The sequence below is a fragment of the Pseudophryne corroboree genome, chromosome 6 (assembly GCF_028390025.1).
Source record: "Pseudophryne corroboree isolate aPseCor3 chromosome 6, aPseCor3.hap2, whole genome shotgun sequence".
NCBI lineage: Eukaryota > Metazoa > Chordata > Amphibia > Anura > Myobatrachidae > Pseudophryne > Pseudophryne corroboree.
In genome coordinates this window covers 828,715,876-828,738,997 of record NC_086449.1, presented here as the reverse complement: position 1 = coordinate 828,738,997, position 23,122 = coordinate 828,715,876, and the positions used below count along the sequence as shown (strand labels likewise).

General features: G+C 48.6%; 1 protein-coding gene across 8 annotated transcripts in view; it reads left to right on the top strand.

The window, feature by feature from the left end:
• CACNA1C (calcium voltage-gated channel subunit alpha1 C) overlaps positions 1 to 23,122 on the top strand; it is a 510,817-nt gene that overhangs the window by 137,589 nt on the left and 350,106 nt on the right. For all 8 annotated transcript variants that reach the window (XM_063929336.1, XM_063929333.1, XM_063929332.1 and 5 more), the window contains exon 3: positions 549 to 654. In XM_063929336.1, the coding sequence (XP_063785406.1) occupies positions 549 to 654 (106 nt within the window). The remainder of the gene's footprint in view (positions 1 to 548; positions 655 to 23,122) is intronic.

The window sequence follows — 23,122 nt, the reverse complement described above, 5'->3', positions numbered from 1 at the left end:
TCAATCCCTGGAGAGTGATAGATTGCACGGTGATAAAGTCCAGACCAATCAGCTCATAACTGTCATGTTTCAGACACCGCCTGTAACATGGCAGTTAGGAGCTGATTGGCTGGTACTTTATCTCCATGCAATGTATCACTCTCCAAGGCTTGATAAATCTGGGCCTTAGTACCTGTTACTGTATACAGTATATGTGCGGTTCTCTATCTGCCTCAGCTGAGGTCGGTCAGGGGAATAACATGGCTCCTCCGTGGCTAGTTACTATTTATAGTGATTCTATGAAGACTGCAAATATCCACATTATTGGCTCAGCCCTTGCAAAAAAATTGAAATCCAATTTCATTACCATGACAACAGCTCCAATTTTCCTTTATACTCCCGACAGCGACATGTAAAGTGGCAATTTAGCTATGTACTGACTTATTCTACTGTGTCATTCGTCTTTGGGTAATGCAAGGTAGGTGCGCTGAATTGTTCCTGATTATATGTTGCATGGGGGTAGGTATCTGTGGTGTATACATGTGATTTTCCTTGACGCCATCTTCCAGACCTTTTGAAATCATTATTTTACTGACTATTTTTGCCAATTGTGTGGCCTTAGCTGTGTATATCCCCTTCCCAGAGGACGACTCCAACGCGACAAACTCCAACTTGGTGAGTACTTGCTGGATGTATCTCCGCATCCATGAGAATGTCACAATGTACTGATTAGATTGTGTGCCCACTTGGCGGGTGGTGGAAGGGTCCTTGGCTCGGTTGTTTAATCCCGGTGTTAGTCTGACAATAGTACAAGTGGATCTGTAACCGATCCATCCTGTTTGGCCTATCTCCTCCCTCCAGTGTCAGCGGCACGCCATGCAAAATAAGGTGGGAGGAGTCATGCGTAGAACGAAATACGGCCCCTCTGATTGGTGGGATCGAAAAATGTATTAAAAATATTTATGGAGTTTTTGATTAATGTAATTGGCTGCTGCGGCTTTATTTGTGGGCAACCGGTCTGCTGTACCTTTCTGCATTGGTGCGTAGCTTATTTTGGGGTGTGCTGTGCTATCGTGTAATACGTATTGGGGGTCATTCCGAGTTGATCGCTCGCTAGCAGTTTTTAGCAGCCGTGTAAACGCTATGCCGCCGCCCACTGGGAGTGTATTTTAGCTTAGCAGAAGTGTGAACGGTTGTATCGCAGAGCGCCTCCAAAAAATTTTCGTGTTGTTTCAGAGTAGCTCAAAACCTACTCAGCGCTTGCGATCACTTCAGACTATTCAGTTCCGGATTTGACGTCTCACACACCCGCCCAGCGTTCACCCAGCCACGCCTGCGTTTTCCCTGGCACGCCTGCGTTTTTCCTAACACTCCCTGAAAACGGTCATTTGACACCCAGAAACGCCCACTTCATGTCAATCACTCTGCGGCCACCAGTGCGACTGATATGCATCGCTAGACCCTGTGCGAAACTGCATCGTTCGTTGAGCCCGTACGTCGCGGGTGCGCATTGCGCCGCACTGCCAATTTTTAGCCTGATCGCTGCACTGCGAACTAATGCAGCTAGCGATCAACTTGGAATGACCCCCATTGTGCGTTATATTTCATCTATTGCAATAAAAGGGGTCTTCTTTTTTGTACGGTAGCCTGTGTTGCTGTGGTTTGTTGCTGACGGTGACGTGGGTGACAAGGATGACAGCCCTGGAAGGGTTTTGTGAATGATCTTAGCCCGTCCCTGTGTAAATTTGCATCTGCCGCCTCCTTTATGAGAAATGACTGTTTTATGTTCTGTATGAATATAATTTGGTGGTGACGCAGCGATAATACATAAGTTACCGTGATATGTTGTGCTGGTGACACAGTGAGACATCATTCAGTCAGTAAATAGAGTGATTTGTGGACTCTGATTTTAAATCAGCTCATTGTAGACGCAGCGAGAGGGGGTGAGTCGCAGGAGATCTGGCAGGAATGTCTGACAATGAACCAAGTTAGTTTTCCACGTAGATCTGTTGTTCACCTGTCGCTCAGATTTATCAGATGGACGAGGAGATAAAATTCCGTTATGTCTGTGACACCGATCTAGTAACATTCTGACCTCTGGGTGGCTGGCAGGCTGTTGTGGAACTACAAATTCCAGCATGCCCCAGCACAGCGGTTTAACGTCTCTGGTGTTGCTGAGAAACGCTTTGATCCTGCAAAACGTTATATTTTTTTTATTATATACTGATTATGGATAATGGTGGTCGGCCTATTACATTAACACTCTGCCTGCTGGCAACGTGCAAAGGTGGTCATTCCGAGTTGTTCGCTCGTTGCCGATTTTCGCTACAGAGCGATTAAGGCAAAAATGCGCATGCGCATGGTACGCAGTGCGCATGCGCTAAGTAAATTTGTTCAAAACTTAGTAGATTTACTCACGGCCGAACTAAGAATTTTCATCGTTGAAGTGATCGGAGTGTGATTGACAGGAAGTGGGTGTTTCTGGGCGGAAACTGGCCGTTTTCTGGGAGTGTGCGGAAAAACGCAGGCGTGTCAGGCAAAAACGCGGGAGTGTCTGGAGAAACGGGGGAGTGGTTGGCCGGACGCTGGGCGTGTGTGTGACGTCAAACCAGGAACGAAACGGGCTGAGCTGATCGCAGTGTAGGAGTAAGTGTCAAGCTACTCAGAAACTGCTAAGAAATTTATTTTCGCTATTTTGCGAATCTTTTGTTCGCTATTCTGCTAAGCTAAGATTCACTCCCAGAGGGCGGCGGCTTAGCGTGTGCAATGCTGCTAAAAGCAGCTAACGAGCGAACAACTCGGAATGAGGGCCAATGTACATATGAAGTGTTTCGGCCGTATGGCATTGGCGCACATTTCATTTTCTTATATTATGCAATCAAGGTGGACTTATTGCAGGAGAACAACCACTCTAAAGCAATTTCTTAATGATTTTCCGGAAAAACTGGACAATATCTGCTAATACAACGATTAAGCCCCTGCTGTCGTATTTAACTGCAGTTACCTCTTTGATTGTAACGTTTCCACATCTGGACGATGTATTGTATGCTCCATCGCTGCCATGGAACCTGTGACACAGTTGTTTGGTGGTCTGTTGGTGACCTGCTAACAAATTCACTTCTCACACTGGTGTTCAGCTTTGGAGCATGTCCTGTCTTAGTCGAATAGACAACTACGCCATATAATAGTTTTAATTAGTACGTGGAATAGTACAAATCTCGTAGATCTTCTTATAACCTTTTCCTGATTGGTGCTTTTCAATAACTTTTGGTTATTTTTTGCTGTCATGACTTGGTCTTCATGATGAAGCTTTTGTTTGCAAATGTACAAATCAGCTAGGGGACCTTTCATTGGCAGGTGTAATCATTTCAGAATTAATTGAAACACACTAATTCCACAAAGGTGGGCTCCAATCAATTTATTAAGGGACTTCTAAAGACAGTTGATTGCTTTAGGGTTTATTTATGTGTATCTTAACAAAAAAAATTAGACAATACATGTGCAATCAGTTATCGTCTGCTTTTATTTGTAAGGATTAAAGTATCCAAGGGCATAGCTCCCACAGGTGCAGGGAGTGCCGCTAATATGGGGCCCAGAGCTGAGAGAGGCCACCTTCCCTGTCACAGCTACATGTGTTATATACAGGGTGTAGCTACCATAGGTGCAGGGAGTGCAGCTGCTATGGGGCCAGAGCTGAGAGGGGCCACCTTCCCTGTCACAGTTACATGTGTTATATACAGGGTGTAGCTACCATAGGTGCAGGGAGTGCAGCTGCTATGGGGCCCAGAGCTGAGGGGGGCCACCTTCCCTGTCACAGTTACATGTGTTATATACAGGGTGTAGCTACCATAGGTGCAGGGAGTGCAGCTGCTATGGGGCCTAGAGCTGAGAGGGGCCACCTTCCCTGTCACTGTTACATGTGTTTATATACAGGGTGTAGCTACCATAGGTGCAGGGAGTGCAGCTGCTATGGGGCCCAGAGCTGAGAGGGGCCACCTTCCCTGTCACAGTTACATGTGTTATATACAGGGTGTAGCTACCATAGGTGCAGGGAGTGCAGCTGCTATGGGGCCAGAGCTGAGAGGGGCCACCTTCCCTGTCACAGTTACATGTGTTATATACAGGGTGTAGCTACCATAGGTGCAGGGAGTGCAGCTGCTATGGGGCCCAGAGCTGAGGGGGGCCACCTTCCCTGTCACAGGTACATGTGTTATATACAGGGTGTAGCTACCATAGGTGCAGGGAGTACCGCTACTATGGGGCCCAGAGCTGAGAGGGGCCACCTTCCCTGTCACAGTTACATGTGTTATATACAGGGTGTAGCTACCATAGGTGCAGGGAGTGCAGCTGCTATGGGGCCTAGAGCTGAGAGGGGCCACCTTCCCTGTCACAGTTACATGTGTTTATATACAGGGTGTAGCTACCATAGGTGCAGGGAGTGCAGCTGCTATGGGGCCCAGAGCTGAGAGGGGCCACCTTCCCTGTCACAGTTACATGTGTTATATACATTTTTCAACATTGGTAGATACATAGGGGCCCTTACAAATGTTTGCCTTGGGGCCTACAATATATCTAGGTTTACCCTTGGACCTGTTTATTGTGATGTGGTATAAAATGAACTGGAGGGCATTATAATGTTACATAATATGTACTGGGGCACTGTAATGAGGCACAATATGAAGTGGAGGCACTGTAGCATATTGCTGGCACAATATGAACTGGGGACACTGCATGTCTTAATGTGAATTGGGGTACAGTGTGGCATAATGTGTACTGGCAGCCCTACAATGTGACGTAATGTGAACTAGGGCACTACTGTACTTTCATAAAATAAACTAGGACACTACTATGGGGTATAACATTACCTAGTGCACTACTATGGGGCATAACATTACCTAGGGCACTATTATGGGGTATAACATTACCTAGGGCACTACTATGGGGCATAACATTACCTAGGGCACTACTATGGGGTATAACATTACCTAGGGCACTACTATGGGGCATAACATTACCTAGGGCACTACTATGGGGCATAACATTACCTAGGGCACCACTGTGGGGCATAACATTACCTAGGGCACTATTATGGGGTATAACATTACCTAGGGCACTACTATGGGGTAAAAACATTACCTAGGGCACTACTATGGGGCATAACATTACCTAGGGCACTACTATGGGGTATAACATTACCTAGGGCACTACTATGGGGCATAACATTACCTAGGGCACTACTATGGAGTATAACATTACCTAAGGCACTACTATGAGACATAACATTATCTAGGGCACTACTATGGGGCATAACATTACCTAGGGCACTACTGTGGGGTATAACATTACCTAGGGCACTACTATGGGGCATAACATTACCTAGGGCACTACTATGGGGCATAACATTACCTAGGGCACTACTATGGAGTATAACATTACCTAGGGCACTACTATGGGGCATAACATTACCTAGGGCACTACTATGGGGCATAACATTACCTAGGGCACTACTATGAGGACATAACATTATCTAGGGCACTACTATGGGGTATAACATTACCTAGGGCACTACTGTACTTTCATAAAATAAACTAGGACACTATTATGGGGTATAACATTACCCAGGGCACTACTATGGGGCATAAAATTACCTAGGGCACTACTATGGAGTATAACAATAACTAGGGCACTACTATGGGGTATAACATTACCTAGGGCACTACTATGAGACATAACATTACCTAGGGCACTACTATGAGACATAACATTACCTAGGGCACTACTATGAGACATAACATTACCTAGGGCACTACTATGAGACATAACATTATCTAGGGCACTACTATGGGGCATAACATTACCTAGGGCACTACTGTGGGGTATAACATTACCTAGGGCACTACTATGGGGTATAACATTACCTAGGGCACTACTATGAGACATAACATTACCTAGGGCACTACTATGAGACATAACATTATCTAGGGCACTACTATGGGGCATAACATTACCTAGGGCACTACTGTGGGGTATAACATTACCTAGGGCACTACTATGGGGTATAACATTACCTAGGGCACTACTATGAGGACATAACATTATCTAGGGCACTACTCTGGAGTATAACATTTCCTAGGGCACTACTGTGGGGTATAACATTACCTAGGGCACTACTATGGGGTATAACATTACCTAGGGCACTACTATTAGACATAACATTATCTAGGGCACTACTATGAGGACATAACATTATCTAGGGCACTACTATGGGGCATAACATTACCTAGGGCACTACTATGAGGACATAACATTACCTAGGGCACTACTATTAGACATAACATTACCTAGGGCACTACTATGAGGACATAACATTACCTAGGGCACTACTGTGGGGTATAACATCACCTAGGGCACTACTATGGGGTATAACATTACCTAGGGCACTACTATGAGGACATAACATTACCTAGGGCACTACTATGGGGCATAACATTACCTAGGGCACTACTATTAGACATAACATTACCTAGGGCACTACTATGAGGACATAACATTACCTAGGGCACTACTGTGGGGTATAACATTACCTAGGGCACTACTATGGGGTATAACATTACCTAGGGCACTACTATTAGACATAACATTACCTAGGGCACTACTATGAGGACATAACATTACCTAGGGCACTACTGTGGGGTATAACATTACCTAGGGCACTACTGTGGGGTATAACATTACCTAGGGCACTACTATGGGGTATAACATTACCTAGGGCACTACTATGAGGACATAACATTACCTAGGGCACTACTATGGGGCATAACATTACCTAGGGCACTACTATGAGGACATAACATTACCTAGGGCACTACTATGAGGACATAACATTACCTAGGGCACTACTATGAGGACATAACATTACCTAGGGCACTACTATGAGGACATAACATTACCTAGGGCACTACTATGAGGACATAACATTACCTAGGGCACTACTATGAGACATAACATTACCTAGGGCACTACTCTGGAGTATAACATTACCTAGGGCACTACTGTGGGGTATAACATTGCCTAGGGCACTACTGTGGGGTATAACATTACCTAGGGCACTACTGTGGGGTATAACATTACCTAGGGCACTACTGTGGGGTATAACATTACCTAGGGCACTACTGTGGGGTATAACATTACCTAGGGCACTACTATGGGGTATAACATTACCTAGGGCACTACTGTGGGGTATAACATTACCTAGGGCACTACTGTGGGTCAGAAAATTAATTACAGCAATATTATGGGGCATGCGGAGAGGTGTCTCTAGAAGCACTGGGACAGGGGCCCCATCAAAATGTTGTTATGGGGCCCACAACGTTTTGGCTACGCCCCAAAAAGGATCAAATATTGTTTTTTCCAAATGTATTGTTTTGTCGCTTCACATTATTAATCCCCGTCTGAGCCGCACATTAATACATCCCGACCTTCGCGTTATTCTTCTATTTCATTTTACGGAGGATTTTGCATTGGACAATTGTAATCATTTCAGAATAAATGTGTTTTGCTTCCATCATATGAGGAAATAACGTGAAAGATGACAAAGAAGGTGACTATGTTTCGTAGCGCAGTGTATTGCGTCCGGCGTCATTAGTTGCGGCCATTTCCAGTGATGTCCATGAACAGACTTAGTCAGCGACTAACAACTTTCAACAGACTGCGTCATAACAAGCAGGAATTGCAGCAGCCACAACCATGAGCTTAAAAGTTTTTTTATTTTTATTTGTTTAATGAAATTATTCCTTTTTCCTTTTGTTAAGCATGTGATAAAATGTCTTCGTTACCGAGCTCCTATTATATGTGTTTTCTAAGGATGTTTGAGCCCCCTTCACAGCGATGTACAGTATTATTCAGGAGAACAGACTCCAGGATAACCATATATGGTATATGTCCCCCTTGTTGGAGCTCATTAGAGCAGGATATTCTACTTAATCATGCGAGACAGCTACACTAAAACATTGAGGACAATTCTAATTCGGGTGGTTGAGATCCTGGGAACTTTGGAGCATTTATGAGACGCCCCTGCAGTACCCCCGGAGAAAGCTGCTTTTTGTAGACGGGCACAAGTCATCTCGTCTTTAAATAATCCGTCTGCTTAGCGTGAGTTAGTGAATTTGTCAGGTCACCGCTGGCGTAACTTTCACCTGCGCTGCAGATTCGTGTCAGATGGAAGAAAACAGCTCTGGAATTGAATCCAGGGGAGCCGGATAATCTTTCCAGTCACGCTCCGTGCTGATCAGTGCAGCTTAATGCATTCATAGGTGGCTGGCAGAGGCTGGCGATGAGTCAGACTTTGTTATTCCGGACCGAAAAGCTGATATTTCAACAAAATTGTACGTGATCCCGATCGGAGATGGATGTGACAATGACAGATGTGTGTGCGTCTTGGCGGTCAGGTTAACCGTTGCCGCACTGGGACGTTGGTTAGATTTTACCCCCCACCTGTTACTGTGATCAGTTTCCAGGGACCCCTTCCCCCTCCCCCTCCCCGGTCTGTGCCAGATATAAAGCATATATGGGCAGATATATAACATACATTTGCTGTTTGTATATAGAAACCCTCAGAGAGCGGGGCAGCATCTCGGCGGGCTTAGTTGGGCCCGGTGGCGTTACAGAATTTGGAGATCATTTGCGCAGGCTGCTGAGAGGAACCAAGTGGCAGCACAAGGTGCGTTGCGCGGTCACTTTTCCTGGGTTCCGTGGAGTTCTGGAAATATTGCTCCGCAGGGCAGATCAGTGTTCTCCGCAGCCTATGACTGCACGTGGGGCCTGCGGCACAAGTCTGCAGCTCCGCGTACAGAGCGCGTGGGAATTGCAGGTCCAATTGGAAATTATTCATTAATTATCTTCTTCCATCCAGCCGTCACCTCTCATTTTAACTCCTTTTTTTTTTTTCCGGTCGATTCGGCATGGGCATAACCGGTCAAAAAAACTGTTGAAAACGCCTGCAAATTCGACAAAACACGTAGATCGACGCCGATCCACGTGGTCTTCGCCCAGGTGGATTTTTCGATAAGACGAAAAATCGGAACGGGCTTTGAATAGGTCGAATGTGAATTTGACCTACAAACGGGTGGGAAAGTGCAGTTTTTTCGACTAGTCGAAAAAATGCCACTAATTGAATACCCCCTATAAAGCTGGGTACACACTGGAGCGATATCAGCCCGATATGCTGAATCGGAATGTCATTTAGACGCATATTGCTCATTGTGTATGCCCAATATACGCGCTCCCGCGGTCGCTAGCGCCGTCGTCTGGTTTGAAATGCTGCACCTCAGTCGCTGGCGTCCTGTAGTATGCCAATGAAAGACGGAATATGATTGTTCCATCCTTCATTAACATCTTGGCTGATAAGCATTCGTTCCGATGTCCCAAATTCGAACATTAGACTCCTGTAAGGCGACATATCACCCTCCCAGCGGCTGGGCCCTGCACGTGACGTTCTTACAGATTTCCCTGTACACGTCAGGTCCGGGCTCACAGGAAAGTAGTCCTTGAGGAGACGACTGATGGGAATGTTCACATATACTGATGGCTATGCCCGCCTGTAACTATAAATGCATGTATTGCTCTTATACGCATGGGATGTGTGATGTTCAGGGCATATGGGCCACAGAAGCGGGCGTTCAGCACTAAATAGGGGCCTTAGCAGGGCAATCGGAGAGCGGACGCCCCCGCTCTCCCTCCCTTTCTCCCTTTCCAGGGTTTTTATATTGCTCAGGAGAAATATGAGGGGTTTCGTGCTCAGGGGTGGGGGCTGCGGTGTCTGAGGCCTACGTCGCCCGGTTTCTATGCACAGGGAAGGGCAGTTGCCGTGGTAACCAGCCATCATGTTGTTTATTATCATAAACAGGAGCCTCATTGGGCATCAATCCAGCTCCTGTTTAGCGCATCGTTTCACCTTGCCGAAAACGGATCCCGCTGCGCTCTCGCGAGATTCCCACCATGCACCAGCCGCAGAGGAAGCCGCAATTGTTGCACATTTGCTTTCTGCGTTAACTTTTCCTGCCTATGTAATCAATAATGTAATTATTCCAGACCTCCCCACCGTCACGGGTTTGCAGCTTAATTAGATGTTAATTAACCTTCTTTGTGAAGATTAAATACCCATACGCCCCAGTACAATAAATTACGCACGCTATCAATACTCGCCACAATTGTTTCTACAAATGACTCGATGTGCTGCCCTTTGTAAAGTGACAGATTGCAACTTAAACCGGCCTTTCATGTCTCACTCTCCTCACAGGGACCGGTGGCACAATGGCGTTCCGTCTTGGTTTTTTTTTCTTTTGTAATGTAATCACACAGAAGTACCGATCCCTACACTGAAAGGTATAGCTGCAGACATCTTTCTCTGCCAAATGGGAAGTATTTCCCCGCAAGGAGCGACCGCGGCTGCTGGTTTAAGACTTAGAAGCGGTCGGGGGCCTGGTTCTGCGTCAGACGCTAAGTGACGTCATATTTGGGCGCCAGACAGATTTGCTGCTTTATGCTAATGAGTGTTGTGGTCGTCTGTTTGAGGGTCTTCATGATTTTTTAAAAAATAATTGCTAGCGACAAATCACCTGCATCGCTCAGTGCGTACGGGTGATTGCACGCTTCCGCGATCGCTAGCGACGGGCGCTAGGTTTCATGTGCTGCACATCAAGCCTAACGATATAGCTGGCAGCCTTGGAGCAGGGACTGACGGAAATACTCTCTGTACAGCGCTGTAGAATATGCGTGCGCTACATAGGTAACTGGTAATAAATAAAATTTAAAGTTTAAAGAGGTCATTCCGAGTTGATCGCTAGCTGAAAATGTTTGCTGCGCAGCGATGATGCAAAAAAAACGGCACTTCTGCGCATGCGTATGCAGTGCAATGCGCACGCGCGACGTACTTTCACAACAAACGATGTAGTTTCACACTGGGTCTAGCGAAGCTTTTCAGTCGCACTAGTGGCCGCAGAGTGATTGACATGAAGTGGGCGTTTCTGGGTGTCAACTGACCGTTTTCAGGGAGTGTTTGGAAAAACGCAGGCGTGCAAGGAAAAACGCAGGTGTGGCTGGGCGAACGCAGGGCGTGTTTGTGACGTCAAAACAGGGACTGAATAGTCTGAAGTCATCGCAAGCGCTGAGTAGGTTTGGAGCTACTCTGAAACTGCACAATAAAACTTTGTATCCGCTCTGCAATCCTTTCGTTCGCACTTCTGCTAAGCTAAAATACACTCCCAGAGGGCGGCGGCATAGCGTTTGCACGGCTGCTAAAAACTGCAGCGAGCGATCAACTCGGAATGACTCCCTAAATGCCGGCAGCCCGATTCGCACCCTTCGCCCATCCCTGTTCGCACCCCTTTAGCTTAAAAGGGCTCCCTAGCGAACACTTTTGAGCGAGATCCCGCCGCCGTAAAGCGCAGGGGAGGCCGGAGAGGAGGTGGTTGCAGTAGTCAAGGTGGTCAGTGATGAGTGCGTGGGTGAGAGTCTTGGTGGCATCAGGGCAGAGTGGGGGTTGTCTGCTGGTTTATCCGCCATGCATTCTCTGAGGAGGGGAGGGGGAAGCATTGCCGGGCCCCTCCCAGCTTCTTACCTATAGCGCGGGGATCATATTCTCATATAGCGCTTAGGGGTGTCAGTGGGCACAGGCGAGGTTTCCCCGTGATTACAGCTATTTCCTGCCCACAAGGAGATGATGATGATGGAAACTGAGCTGCAGATGCTCCCAGATCTCTTACAGGAGAGGGTTGTAACCCTGGTTAGTGTTAATGTGTATGACCGCAGTACCGGCCAATCAGCACGCTGCAAGGAGCGCACCACAGGCCAGCTGCAATTACTGGATTACAGCAGTAAATATTGTCAGTAATAACATTATTTCAGTAATGATAACAGTTTGCCGCAGCTTCCACTAAGTGCGGTAAATAGATCTCATTAAGATGTGAATATTAATGAAGGCAGAGAGCTTTCTCCTGTAAATATAATGTATCGCGTGAGACATATCCGCTCCATTCTGAGTGTATTGTGGGCCTCATTCAGGGATGGATGCTAATGCATTGCGCTGCGATCCTGTACACACGGCCATTTCTCAGATGTCCGATGGTCACACAGATGATCCGATGCTTTGTCTTCAGACGCAGCAGCAGATCACAAAAGCCGTCAGTGGGCGTCCACAGACGCTTGTGTTGTGCGTTTACCGTCCACCTGGCCGCTGATCTAATCTAGTCGCCCCTCATGATCTGATGATTTCACTTTCCATCATATAGTACACAGGTATTACAGGTCAATCTGGGCGCGGTGTGAGGGCAAGTGCCGTAGCCCAGGGCGGTGACATTTTGTGCTCGTGCTAGTGTCACGGGGGTGGCAGTTTGTGGCACCTGCAGCCGTGCCATTAATTGACCTGAGATTTATTTTCAGAGTCTTTAGGATGCTAATCAGTTTGCAGGTAATAGATTCCTGCAGGAGCCAATCAATGTACAAGCTTAGTGATTGATCCACAGCAGGCCCCAGCTCCGTGTATTCATAAAACAGTGTATTAAGTGGTGATTATTGCGATGCCTGGCGGATCAATACGCCATGTGATGCGGCTCAGACAGGAAAACATCTTTCTCGCAAATAGTCCACTGAATTAGGGCTCGCTAATCTACAGGATATTGATTACCGAGCTCCAGTGTGCCCTGATCCTGCTCATTGGGGATGGGGGGAGAGAGGGATGACAAGACTGAGAATGGGGTATTATACACCCTATTAACCCTTTGTTGCGGCATGAGGGTTTTTTGTTCACAGTGCAACAATTTTGGGAGTGCATTTTGGGGGTCATTCCCAGTTGATCGCTCGCTAGCTATTTTTAACAGCCGTGCAAACGCATAGTCACCGCCCACGGGGGAGTGTTTTTTCGCTTTGCAAGTGTGCAAACGCCTGTGCAACCGCGCCCTGCAAAAACATTTTGTGCAGTTTCTGAGTAGCTTTGAACTTACTCAGCCGCTGCGATCGCTTCAGCCTGTCCGGGGCCGGAACTGAAGTCTGACACCCGCCCTGCAAACGCTTGGACACGCCTGCGTTTTTCCAAACACTCCCAGAAAATGGTCAGTTGCCACCCACAAACGCCCTCTTCCTGTCAATATCCCTGCGATCCGCTGTGCGAATGGCTTCTTCATTAAATCCATCGCTCAGCAGCGATCCGCTTTGTACCCGTATGACGCACCTGTGCATTGTGGAGCATACGCATGCGCAGTAGTAACCTGATCGCTGCTCTGTGAAAAACGGCAGCGTGCGATCAGGTCGGAATGACCCCCTTTTGTTTTATTGGCCCACTTGTTGCTCTAGTTACATGTTTGTGGCATTTACGTGGCGTACGTGCTTCATTAATGTCACATTTTGGTGTATTACAAAAGTTACATCTTTATCCCTTGGACCAAAATGAATTATTCATTATTATTATTATTATTATTATTTCTGTTCCTCATTGGAGACGTGAACTTGCATGTATGGGCCTGATTTATAAGGTGAACGCAGTAGCGCACACAGCAGAGTCTACTGGTGGTCATGCGTCTGCGGCTTTATGCAGACGACGCTACAGAGCCCTTCCCTGGTGCACATCCGTGTGGCCGAATGTGCAGCGGCTGAGACAACCCGCTGTCAGCCTCTTATTACATATAATGTACAGTGCCACCATTTATTAGACGTGGGACTGGTGCACTGTATGGCGCCAGGTTTATTAGACGTGGGACTGCTGCATTGACTGGTGGCAGGTTTATTAGACGTGGGACTGGTGCACTGTATGGCAGCAGGTTTATTAGACGTAGGACTGGTGCATTGTATGGCGTCAGGTTTTATTAGACGTAGGACTGGTGCACTGAATGGTGGCAGGTTTATTAGACGTGGGACTGGTGCACTGAATGGTGGCAGGTTTATTAGACGTGGGACTGCTGCACTGAATGGTGGCAGGTTTATTAGACGTGGGACTGGTGCACTGTATGGCGGCAGGTTTATTAGACGTGGGACTGGTGCACTGTATGGCGTCAGGTTTATTAGACGTGGGACTGGTGCACTGTATGGCGGCAGGTTTATTAGACGTGGGACTGGTGCACTGTATGGCGGCAGGTTTATTAGACGTGGGACTGCTGCACTGAATGGTGGCAGGTTTATTAGACGTGGGACTGGTGCACTGTATGGCGGCAGGTTTATTAGACGTGGGACTGGTGCACTGTATGGCGGCAGGTTTATTAGACGTGGGACTGGTGCACTGTATGGTGGCAGGTTTATTAGACGTGGGACTGGTGCACTGTATGGCGTCAGGTTTATTAGACGTGGGACTGGTGCACTGTATGGCGTCAGGTTTATTAGACGTGGGACTGGTGCACTGTATGGCGGCAGGTTTATTAGACGTGGGACTGGTGCACTGTATGGCGGCAGGTTTATTAGACGTGGGACCGGTGCACTGTATGGCGGCAGGTTTATTAGACGTGGGACCGGTGCACTGTATGGCGGCAGGTTTATTAGACGTGGGACTGGTGCACTGTATGGCGGCAGGTTTATTAGATGGTGGGACTGGTGCACTGTATGGCGGCAGGTTTATTAGACGTGGGACTGGTGCACTGTATGGCGGCAGGTTTATTAGATGGTGGGACTGGTGCACTGTATGGCGGCAGGTTTATTAGATGGTGGGACTGGTGCACTGTATGGCGTCAGGTTTATTAGACGTGGGACTGGTGCACTGTATGGCGGCAGGTTTATTAGACGTGGGACTGGTGCACTGTATGGTGGCAGGTTTATTAGACGTGGGACTGGTGCACTGTATGGCGGCAGGTTTATTAGACGTGGGACCGGTGCACTGTATGGCGGCAGGTTTATTAGACGTGGGACCGGTGCACTGTATGGCGGCAGGTTTATTAGATGGTGGGACTGGTGCACTGTATGGCGGCAGGTTTATTAGACGTGGGACTGGTGCACTGTATGGCGGCAGGTTTATTAGATGGTGGGACTGGTGCACTGTATGGCGGCAGGTTTATTAGATGGTGGGACTGGTGCACTGTATGGCGTCAGGTTTATTAGACGTGGGACTGGTGCACTGTATGGCGGCAGGTTTATTAGATGGTGGGACTGGTGCACTGTATGGCGGCAGGTTTATTAGACGTGGGACTGCTGCACTGTATGGCGTCAGGTTTATTAGACGTGGGACTGATGCACTGTATGGCGGCAGGTTTATTAGACGTGGGACTGGTGCACTGTATGGCGGCAGGTTTATTAGACGTGGGACTGGTGCACTGTATGGCGGCAGGTTTATTAGATGGTGGGACTGGTGCACTGTATGGCGGCAGGTTTATTAGATGGTGGGACTGGTGCACTGTATGGCGGCAGGTTTATTAGATGGTGGGACTGGTGCACTGTATGGCGGCAGGTTTATTAGATGGTGGGACTGGTGCACTGTATGGCGGCAGGTTTATTAGATGGTGGGACTGGTGCACTGTATGGCGGCAGGTTTAGCGGGTGAAACGGTTAATGCTGGCAGGTTGGGAACAGTTTGTGCAGGAGAACCACATATGGCTATGCTTGTTCCTCACTCCTGACATTATCTCGGAGCCTGTCTGTCTGCTCTCCGCCCCCTATCTTCTCTGCATTGCAGAAGACAGATTGCTGCTACAGGGTAAATTTATAGGAACCAATGTCAGCTTTGTACGTTGTCGGGCCGTCTATGGCAAATCATGTGTGTCAGCATTGCCCCCCTGAAACAGTCAGATCCCGCTCCAAGCCCTTCACTAATGATCCAAGAGTAAATAGGATGAGATAATACGGCATTCGGGATTACACCGACTTCCCATATATAGACCATTAAACACCAAAATATATTTCTCATTAGATATGTGCCACGCACTATCCAGTGTTACCCTTACATGCTGTTATAGCAGTTTAACTGTAAAGTTGTAGCCCCCCGTATCCCCCACAGCATCTCTATAGTATTTCTCGTAGGTCAAAAAGTTCAAACGCCATCACTTGAGTTGCTGTGACAACGCTTGTCCCTCCCCCGTGTATAGCTCAACCAATCCACAAGGTGCATTTGCGCACAGCAGGTATACAAAGCTGTCAGTCATACTCTGTCTGCTCAGTTAGAGAAACTCCTCTCCCCTAGTAGCAATATGCTGCAGAGGACTGACAGAGAGCGTGATGGGTATATGTAAGTATGATCACTCCAGTTATTATACTGGTCGGTAATCGTTGTCCCCTGTCTGGTAGATTTGGGAATGGTGTCTCCAACATCGAGGTCTCGTTGGCATAACATAATCACTGTTGTAATCAGGCTGTAATCTTTCCTCCATGGCCACTGGGTTAGCCTGGCATTTCCTTTTAGGTTATTGTGAAGTCTGGAAAAGCCACTTTCTCAGCGTTCTCTTTCCTGCACCTGTCCCATGCAGACACGTTACCAAGGAGCCGTGAGAGGGAGTCTTTAATGGCCTCTGGTCCCTCTGATAGTTCAGGAGAAGGATTATATTACTGGCCAATGTCTGTATGGGAGAACTGTGTTCCCAGGTAACGTGAGATGAGAGGAGTAATGTAGGGGAGGAAAAGGAGATAACGCTGCTAAGTGCTGAGAGCGTAATGATAAGAGGAGTAGTGCTAGTCCATGATTGCAGCATTGCGTTTATACGTAGTGGGCTATTAGTCTAGTAAATTGTAAGCTCTTTGGTCTGTTGTTTCCTTGGAATACCTTTATGTGACCGGCGACGCCAAGATCCCGGCATCCGAAAATTCTGCTGGTCGGCATGCCGACCACCAGGGACTATTCCCACTGGTGGGTGCCCACGACACCCATAAAGTGGGAATAGAACTTGTGGCGAGCCACCGAGACCGCTGCGTGGCAAGCGAAGCGAGCCCGCAAGAGGCTTCGTTGCGCACGCCCCCCGCCGGTCAACTAGCAGCCGGGATAGTGCCCTCAGTATTGTGAACGGCGGTCTCCTGACCACCGGTCACGCATACTTAACACGTTTCCTATACGGTCCGCGTGGAGGACTGAAGCTGATTCCGGCCTGTGTGGAGGACTGAAGCTGATTCCAGCCTGTGTGGAGGACTGAAGCTGATTCCAGCCTGTGTGGAGGACTGAAGCTGATTCCTGTCTGTGTGGAGGACTGAAGCTGATTACGGCCTGTGTGGAGGACTGAAGCTGATTCCGGCCTGTGTGGAGGACTGAAGCTGATTCCGGCCTGTGTGGAGGACTGAAGCTGATTAAGGTCTGTGTGGAGGACTGAAGCTGATTCCGGCCTGTGTGGAGGACTGAAGCTGATTAAGGTCTGTGTGGAGGACTGAAGCTGATTCCGGCCTGTGTGGAGGACTGAAGCTGATTACGGCCTGTGTGGAGGACTGAAGCTGATTAAGGTCTATGTGGAGGACTGAAGCTGATGCCGGCCTCTGTGGAGGACTGAAGCTGATGCCGGCCTCTGTGGAGGACTGAAGCTGATTCTGGCCTGAGTGGAGGACTGAAGCTGATTCCGGCCTGTGTGGAGGACTGAAGCTGATTCCGGTCTGTGTGGAGGACTGAAGCTGATTCCAGCCTGTGTGGAGGACTGAAGCTGATTCCGGCCTGTGTAGAGGACTGAAGCTGATTAAGGTCTGTGTGGAGGACTGAAGCTGATTCCTGTCTGTGTGGAGGACTGAAGCTGATTCCAGCCTGTGTGGAGGACTGAAGCTGATTAAGGTCTGTGTGGAGGACTGAAGCTGATTCCTGTCTGTGTGGAGGACTGAAGCTGATTCCAGCCTGTGTGGAGGACTGAAGCTGATTAAGGTCTGTGTGCAGGACTGAAGCTGATTAAGGTCTGTGTGCAGGACTGAAGCTGATTAAGGTCTGTGTGCAGGACTGAAGCTGATTACTGCCTGTGTGGAGAACTGAAGCTGATTCCGGCCTGTGTGGAGGACTGAAGCTGATTCCTGTCTGTGTGGAGGACTGAAGCTGATTCCGGCCTGTGTGGAGGACTGAAGCTGATTCCGGCCTGTGTAGAGGACTGAAGCTGATTCCGGCCTGTGTGGAGGACTGAAGCTTCTTCTGGCCTGTGTGGAGGACTGAAGCTGATTCCGGCCTGTGTGGAGGACTGAAGCTGATTCTGGCCTGAGTGGAGGACTGAAGCTGATTCTGGCCTGTGTAGAGGACTGAAGCTGATTCTGGCCTGAGTGGAGGACTGAAGCTGATTACGGCATGTGTGGAGGACTGAAGCTGATTCTGGCCTGAGTGGAGGACTGAAGCTGATTCCGGCCTGTGTAGAGGACTGAAGCTGATTCTGGCCTGTGTAGAGGACTGAAGCTGATTCTGGCCTGAGTGGAGGACTGAAGCTGATTCCGGCCTGTGTAGAGGACTGAAGCTGATTCCGGCCTGTGTAGAGGACTGAAGCTGATTCTGGCCTGAGTGGAGGACTGAAGCTGATTCTGGCCTGTGTAGAGGACTGAAGCTGATTCTGGCCTGAGTGGAGGACTGAAGCTGATTACGGCATGTGTGGAGGACTGAAGCTGATTCTGGCCTGAGTGGAGGACTGAAGCTGATTCCGGCCTGTGTAGAGGACTGAAGCTGATTCTGGCCTGTGTAGAGGACTGAAGCTGATTCTGGCCTGAGTGGAGGACTGAAGCTGATTACGGCATGTGTGGAGGACTGAAGCTGATTCCGGCCTGTGTGGAGGACTGAAGCTGATTCTGGCCTGAGTGGAGGACTGAAGCTGATTCCGGCCTGTGTGGAGGACTGAAGCTGATTACGGCCTGTGTGGAGGACTGCAGCTGATTACGGCCTGTGTTGAGGACTGAAGCTGATTACGGCCTGTGTGGAGGACTGAAGCTGATTACGGCCTGTGTGGAGGACTGAAGCTGATTACGGCCTGTGTGGAGGACTGAAGCTGATTCCTGTCTGTGTGGAGGACTGAAGCTGATTCCGGCCTGTGTGGAGGACTGAAGCTGATTCCGGCCTGTGTAGAGGACTGAAGCTGATTCCGGCCTGTGTGGAGGACTGAAGCTTCTTCTGGCCTGTGTGGAGGACTGAAGCTGATTCCGGCCTGTGTGGAGGACTGAAGCTGATTCTGGCCTGAGTGGAGGACTGAAGCTGATTCTGGCCTGTGTAGAGGACTGAAGCTGATTCTGGCCTGAGTGGAGGACTGAAGCTGATTACGGCATGTGTGGAGGACTGAAGCTGATTCTGGCCTGAGTGGAGGACTGAAGCTGATTCCGGCCTGTGTAGAGGACTGAAGCTGATTCTGGCCTGTGTAGAGGACTGAAGCTGATTCTGGCCTGAGTGGAGGACTGAAGCTGATTCCGGCCTGTGTAGAGGACTGAAGCTGATTCCTGTCTGTGTGGAGGACTGAAGCTGATTCCGGCCTATGTGGAGGACTGAAGCTGATTCCTGCCTGTGTTGAGGACTGAAGCTGATTCTGGCCTGTGTGGAGGACTGAAGCTGATTCCTGTCTGTGTGGAGGACTGAAGCTGATTCCGGCCTATGTGGAGGACTGAAGCTGATTCCGGCCTATGTTGAGGACTGAAGCTGATTCCGGCCTATGTGGAGGACTGAAGCTGATTCCGGCCTGTGTGGAGGACTGAAGCTGATTCCGGTCTGTGTGGAGGACTGAAGCTGATTCCGGCCTGTGTGGAGGACTGAAGCTGATGCCGGCCTATGTTGAGGACTGAAGCTGATTCCGGCCTGTGTGGAGGACTGAAGCTAATTCCGGCCTATGTGGAGGACTGAAGCTGATTCCGGTCTGTGTGGAGGACTGAAGCTTATTCTGGTCCCTTTGGGACAATTTTGTTGCGGCAGTTACCTCATCCAGCCTAAAGGCATCCTCCAACTCTCTAGAATCTCTTCAGTGCATTTGTGTGAATGTTCAGGCACTGTATTTGCACTCACACATCACTCACACAATTACCTATGCTATATTTGAATAAACTGACATTAATTTAGTAATGGGACATTCATATAATGGGTGACACACAGGCCCGATGTTATGTCAGCTCTCCCAGAGTCCTTTGCTGCATTTAGCCATGTCTTCCCTCTCCCTCACACGGCTGTGCATCCTGCCGGAGAGAGGGGGAGATAAGAAACATAACAGCTTTATTTTTAGGACTGCAGATTCTCACTCCTCTCCTCCATTCTGGCTACCTGGCAACAGCCTATTGTCATGGCAACGCCTGTGATAATGAGATAGGCTCTCCGCTTGTGTGCTGATGCGTTGGGGGCATCTCTAACTAGCGTTGTTAGCTCTGTTACCTATTAACCACCAGTAGATCTTTATTGCTACTGCCGCACAGATTGCCCGTGGAAAACAATGCAAAAAGCACTTACCCCATCCGCTGCGCCGCCGTTCCCCATCCTCTCCCCTGTCAGATCCAGGGAAAACATCTTCCTTTTTTGGGAAACGTTTACCCTTTCAGATCCCCTCCAAATTAAAAAAGCGCACTGTTTTTTTCTTCCAGAGTCACACCTCATAGTATCGTGCGTATCTCATCTCCGCCGATAAGTCGCCTCCACCTTGTTTTGGCTGCCGCGTAACTTGGTAAACGCTTTGGGAAACCGTACGTTTTAAATGTGGGGAATAGTTAAGTGTAGTGAAAGAATAAGGAAATCAGCATGCACGCTGGCATTAAATATATAATTATGTACTTCTTGGAAATCTGCTGCGCAGTCAGAATGTGAGAATAACAATGTCCCCTATTAATTCTAATTTCAGCGGAACGCTAGGTGTCTTTACATTTTTTACAATAAATAGTTTTGCGATGTGTGCTGCTTTACAGTCTCGTATTTCCTGCCTGTACAAATATCAACATCAGCTAATGGGGGAGCAAGCTGTGCGTCGGCACTTGTAAGACGACTCCGTGTCCCATGCTGCTCTTAAATTAAATGTGCATCTTTCGTTCCGTACTAGTAAACAGGGCCGGTTCTAGACCTTGTGGAGCCCAGGGCGAACGTTTCCTGTGGCACCCCCCCCCCCTCCGCCCCCCTCCAGGTAAAATACAATTGGTGCACGCCGAAGGCGCGCACCCCAAAACAGGGGTGTGGCTTCTTCATAGGGAAGGGGCGTGCCCACAGTTATCCCCCTATACTTGTGCCCCGCTGTAGCTGTGCCCCCAGTAGCTCTACCCCCAGCAGCTGTGCCCCCAGTTAATTTTCCCCTAGTAGCTGTTCCCCCTGTAACAGTGCCCCCTTTAGTAGTGCCCCCTGCAGTTGTGCCCCTTGTAGCTGTGCCCCCTGTATGTGCCCCCTGCCTGTAGATATGCCCCCAGTAGCCGTGCCCCCTGTAGTAGTGCCCCCAGTAGTAGTGCCCCCAGTATGTGCCCCCTGTAGTAGAGCCGCTTTGAAACCCTAAAAAACAACAACACAATACTTACCAGCCTCGCTCCTGCTTCCGGACCGCTGCTGCTGCCGTCGGCTCCTCTCTATGGGAGAGACGTCATGACGACTCTCCCATAGCAGCGCCGCACTGACACGGCACTTGCTGCAGCCGGGGAGCGGGGAGGGAGGGTGGATTAGTAGCGGCTCTTGCCACGGCGGCGGCGCCCTCAGGGTAGCGGCGCCCCGGGCAAGAGCCGCTACTGCTAGTAAATCGGGTTAATTGCACCTGTCGCGCTATATTTCCGCACACGACTGGCATGGGAGAAAATGATTATTTGGAGGAAATGCAGCACTGCTATCCTCTTCTCTGTGCACAGATATCATCCTTTACCTTCAAACTCCTCTTCCCTGGTTTCATTTGCAGTTCATGCTCAATTTAACCCTTCTGCCAAATGTACTGGTGCCAACTGCTACCGGTATCCAGAGACGGCCGCTGTTCCTCCAGACCGTTCTCTGCAAGTTATTGTCAGTGTCCCTAATGTTTTGTGTGGACCAGCTGCTCCGTATCACTTCTCTTATTCTGTTTGCTGGGTGTCATCTGCAGCCTCGCAGGACACAATATGAATTCTTTTTTGCAATTATGGAGAAAAGCACAGGTCCATTCCTCATGCTCCGTATACTGGGATAAATGATCAGTTGTATATATTATGTATTGATGGATGGATGTAGGAATAGTTCCACATTACCACTGTTATGGGCCTGTATATGGGATATAGGGGGCTATTCAGGTTTGTTAGATTTGGGTGGGTTATATTGTTTCTGTGCAGGGTAAATACTGGCTGCTTTATTTCTACACTGTAATTTAGATTTCAGTTTGAACACAGCCCACCCAAATCTAACTCTCTCTGCACATGTTACATCTGCCCCACCTGCAGTGCACATGGTTTTGCCCAATTGATTGCTCTTTTGCTTTGCTTACAAACATGAATAACCCCCATAATATCGGTACTTTATAAACATTAAGCTACATTTATACTGTACTCTAAGTTGAGCTAGACATTTAGTGACAAGAAGCATTAATATAGGGTTATGTCATGATAATGTTTAGCTTGCATGATATTATGTGTTACCATACCTCTCAACCTTTACAAAAGGTATAATCAGGACAAAATAACTACTGTTCCACCCAAACTGTACCCCTTATCATCCCAAGCTCAGCCCCTGATCCGGGAACCAGTGACATCACTGAGAGTGCAGCCTATCCAGTCACTAGAAACCAATGACATCACTGAGAGTGCAGCCTATCCAGTCACTAGAAACCAATGACATCACTGAGAGTGCAGCCTATCCAGTCACTAGGAGACAGTGACATCAGTGAGAGTGCAGCCTATCCAGTCACTAGATGCCAGTGACATCACTGAGAGTGCAGCCTATCCACTCACTAGAAGCCAGTGACATCAGTGAGAGTGCAGCCTATCCAGTCACTAGGAGCCAGTGACATCAGTGAGAGTGTAGCCTATCCAGTCACTAGTAACCAGTGACATCACTGAGAGCGCAGCCTATCTAGTCACTAGGAGCCAGTGACATCACAGAGTGCAGCCTATACAGTCACTAGGAGCCAGTGACATCATAGAGTGCAGCCTATCCAGTCACTAGGAACCAGTGACATCATTGAGAGCGCAGCCTATCCAGTCACTAGGAGCCAGTGACATCACTGAGTGCAGCCTATCCAGTCACTAGGAACCAGTGACATCATTGAGAGTGCAGCCTATCCAGTTCCTAGGAGCCAGTGACATCATAGAGCGCAGCCTATCCAGTCACTAGGAGCCAGTG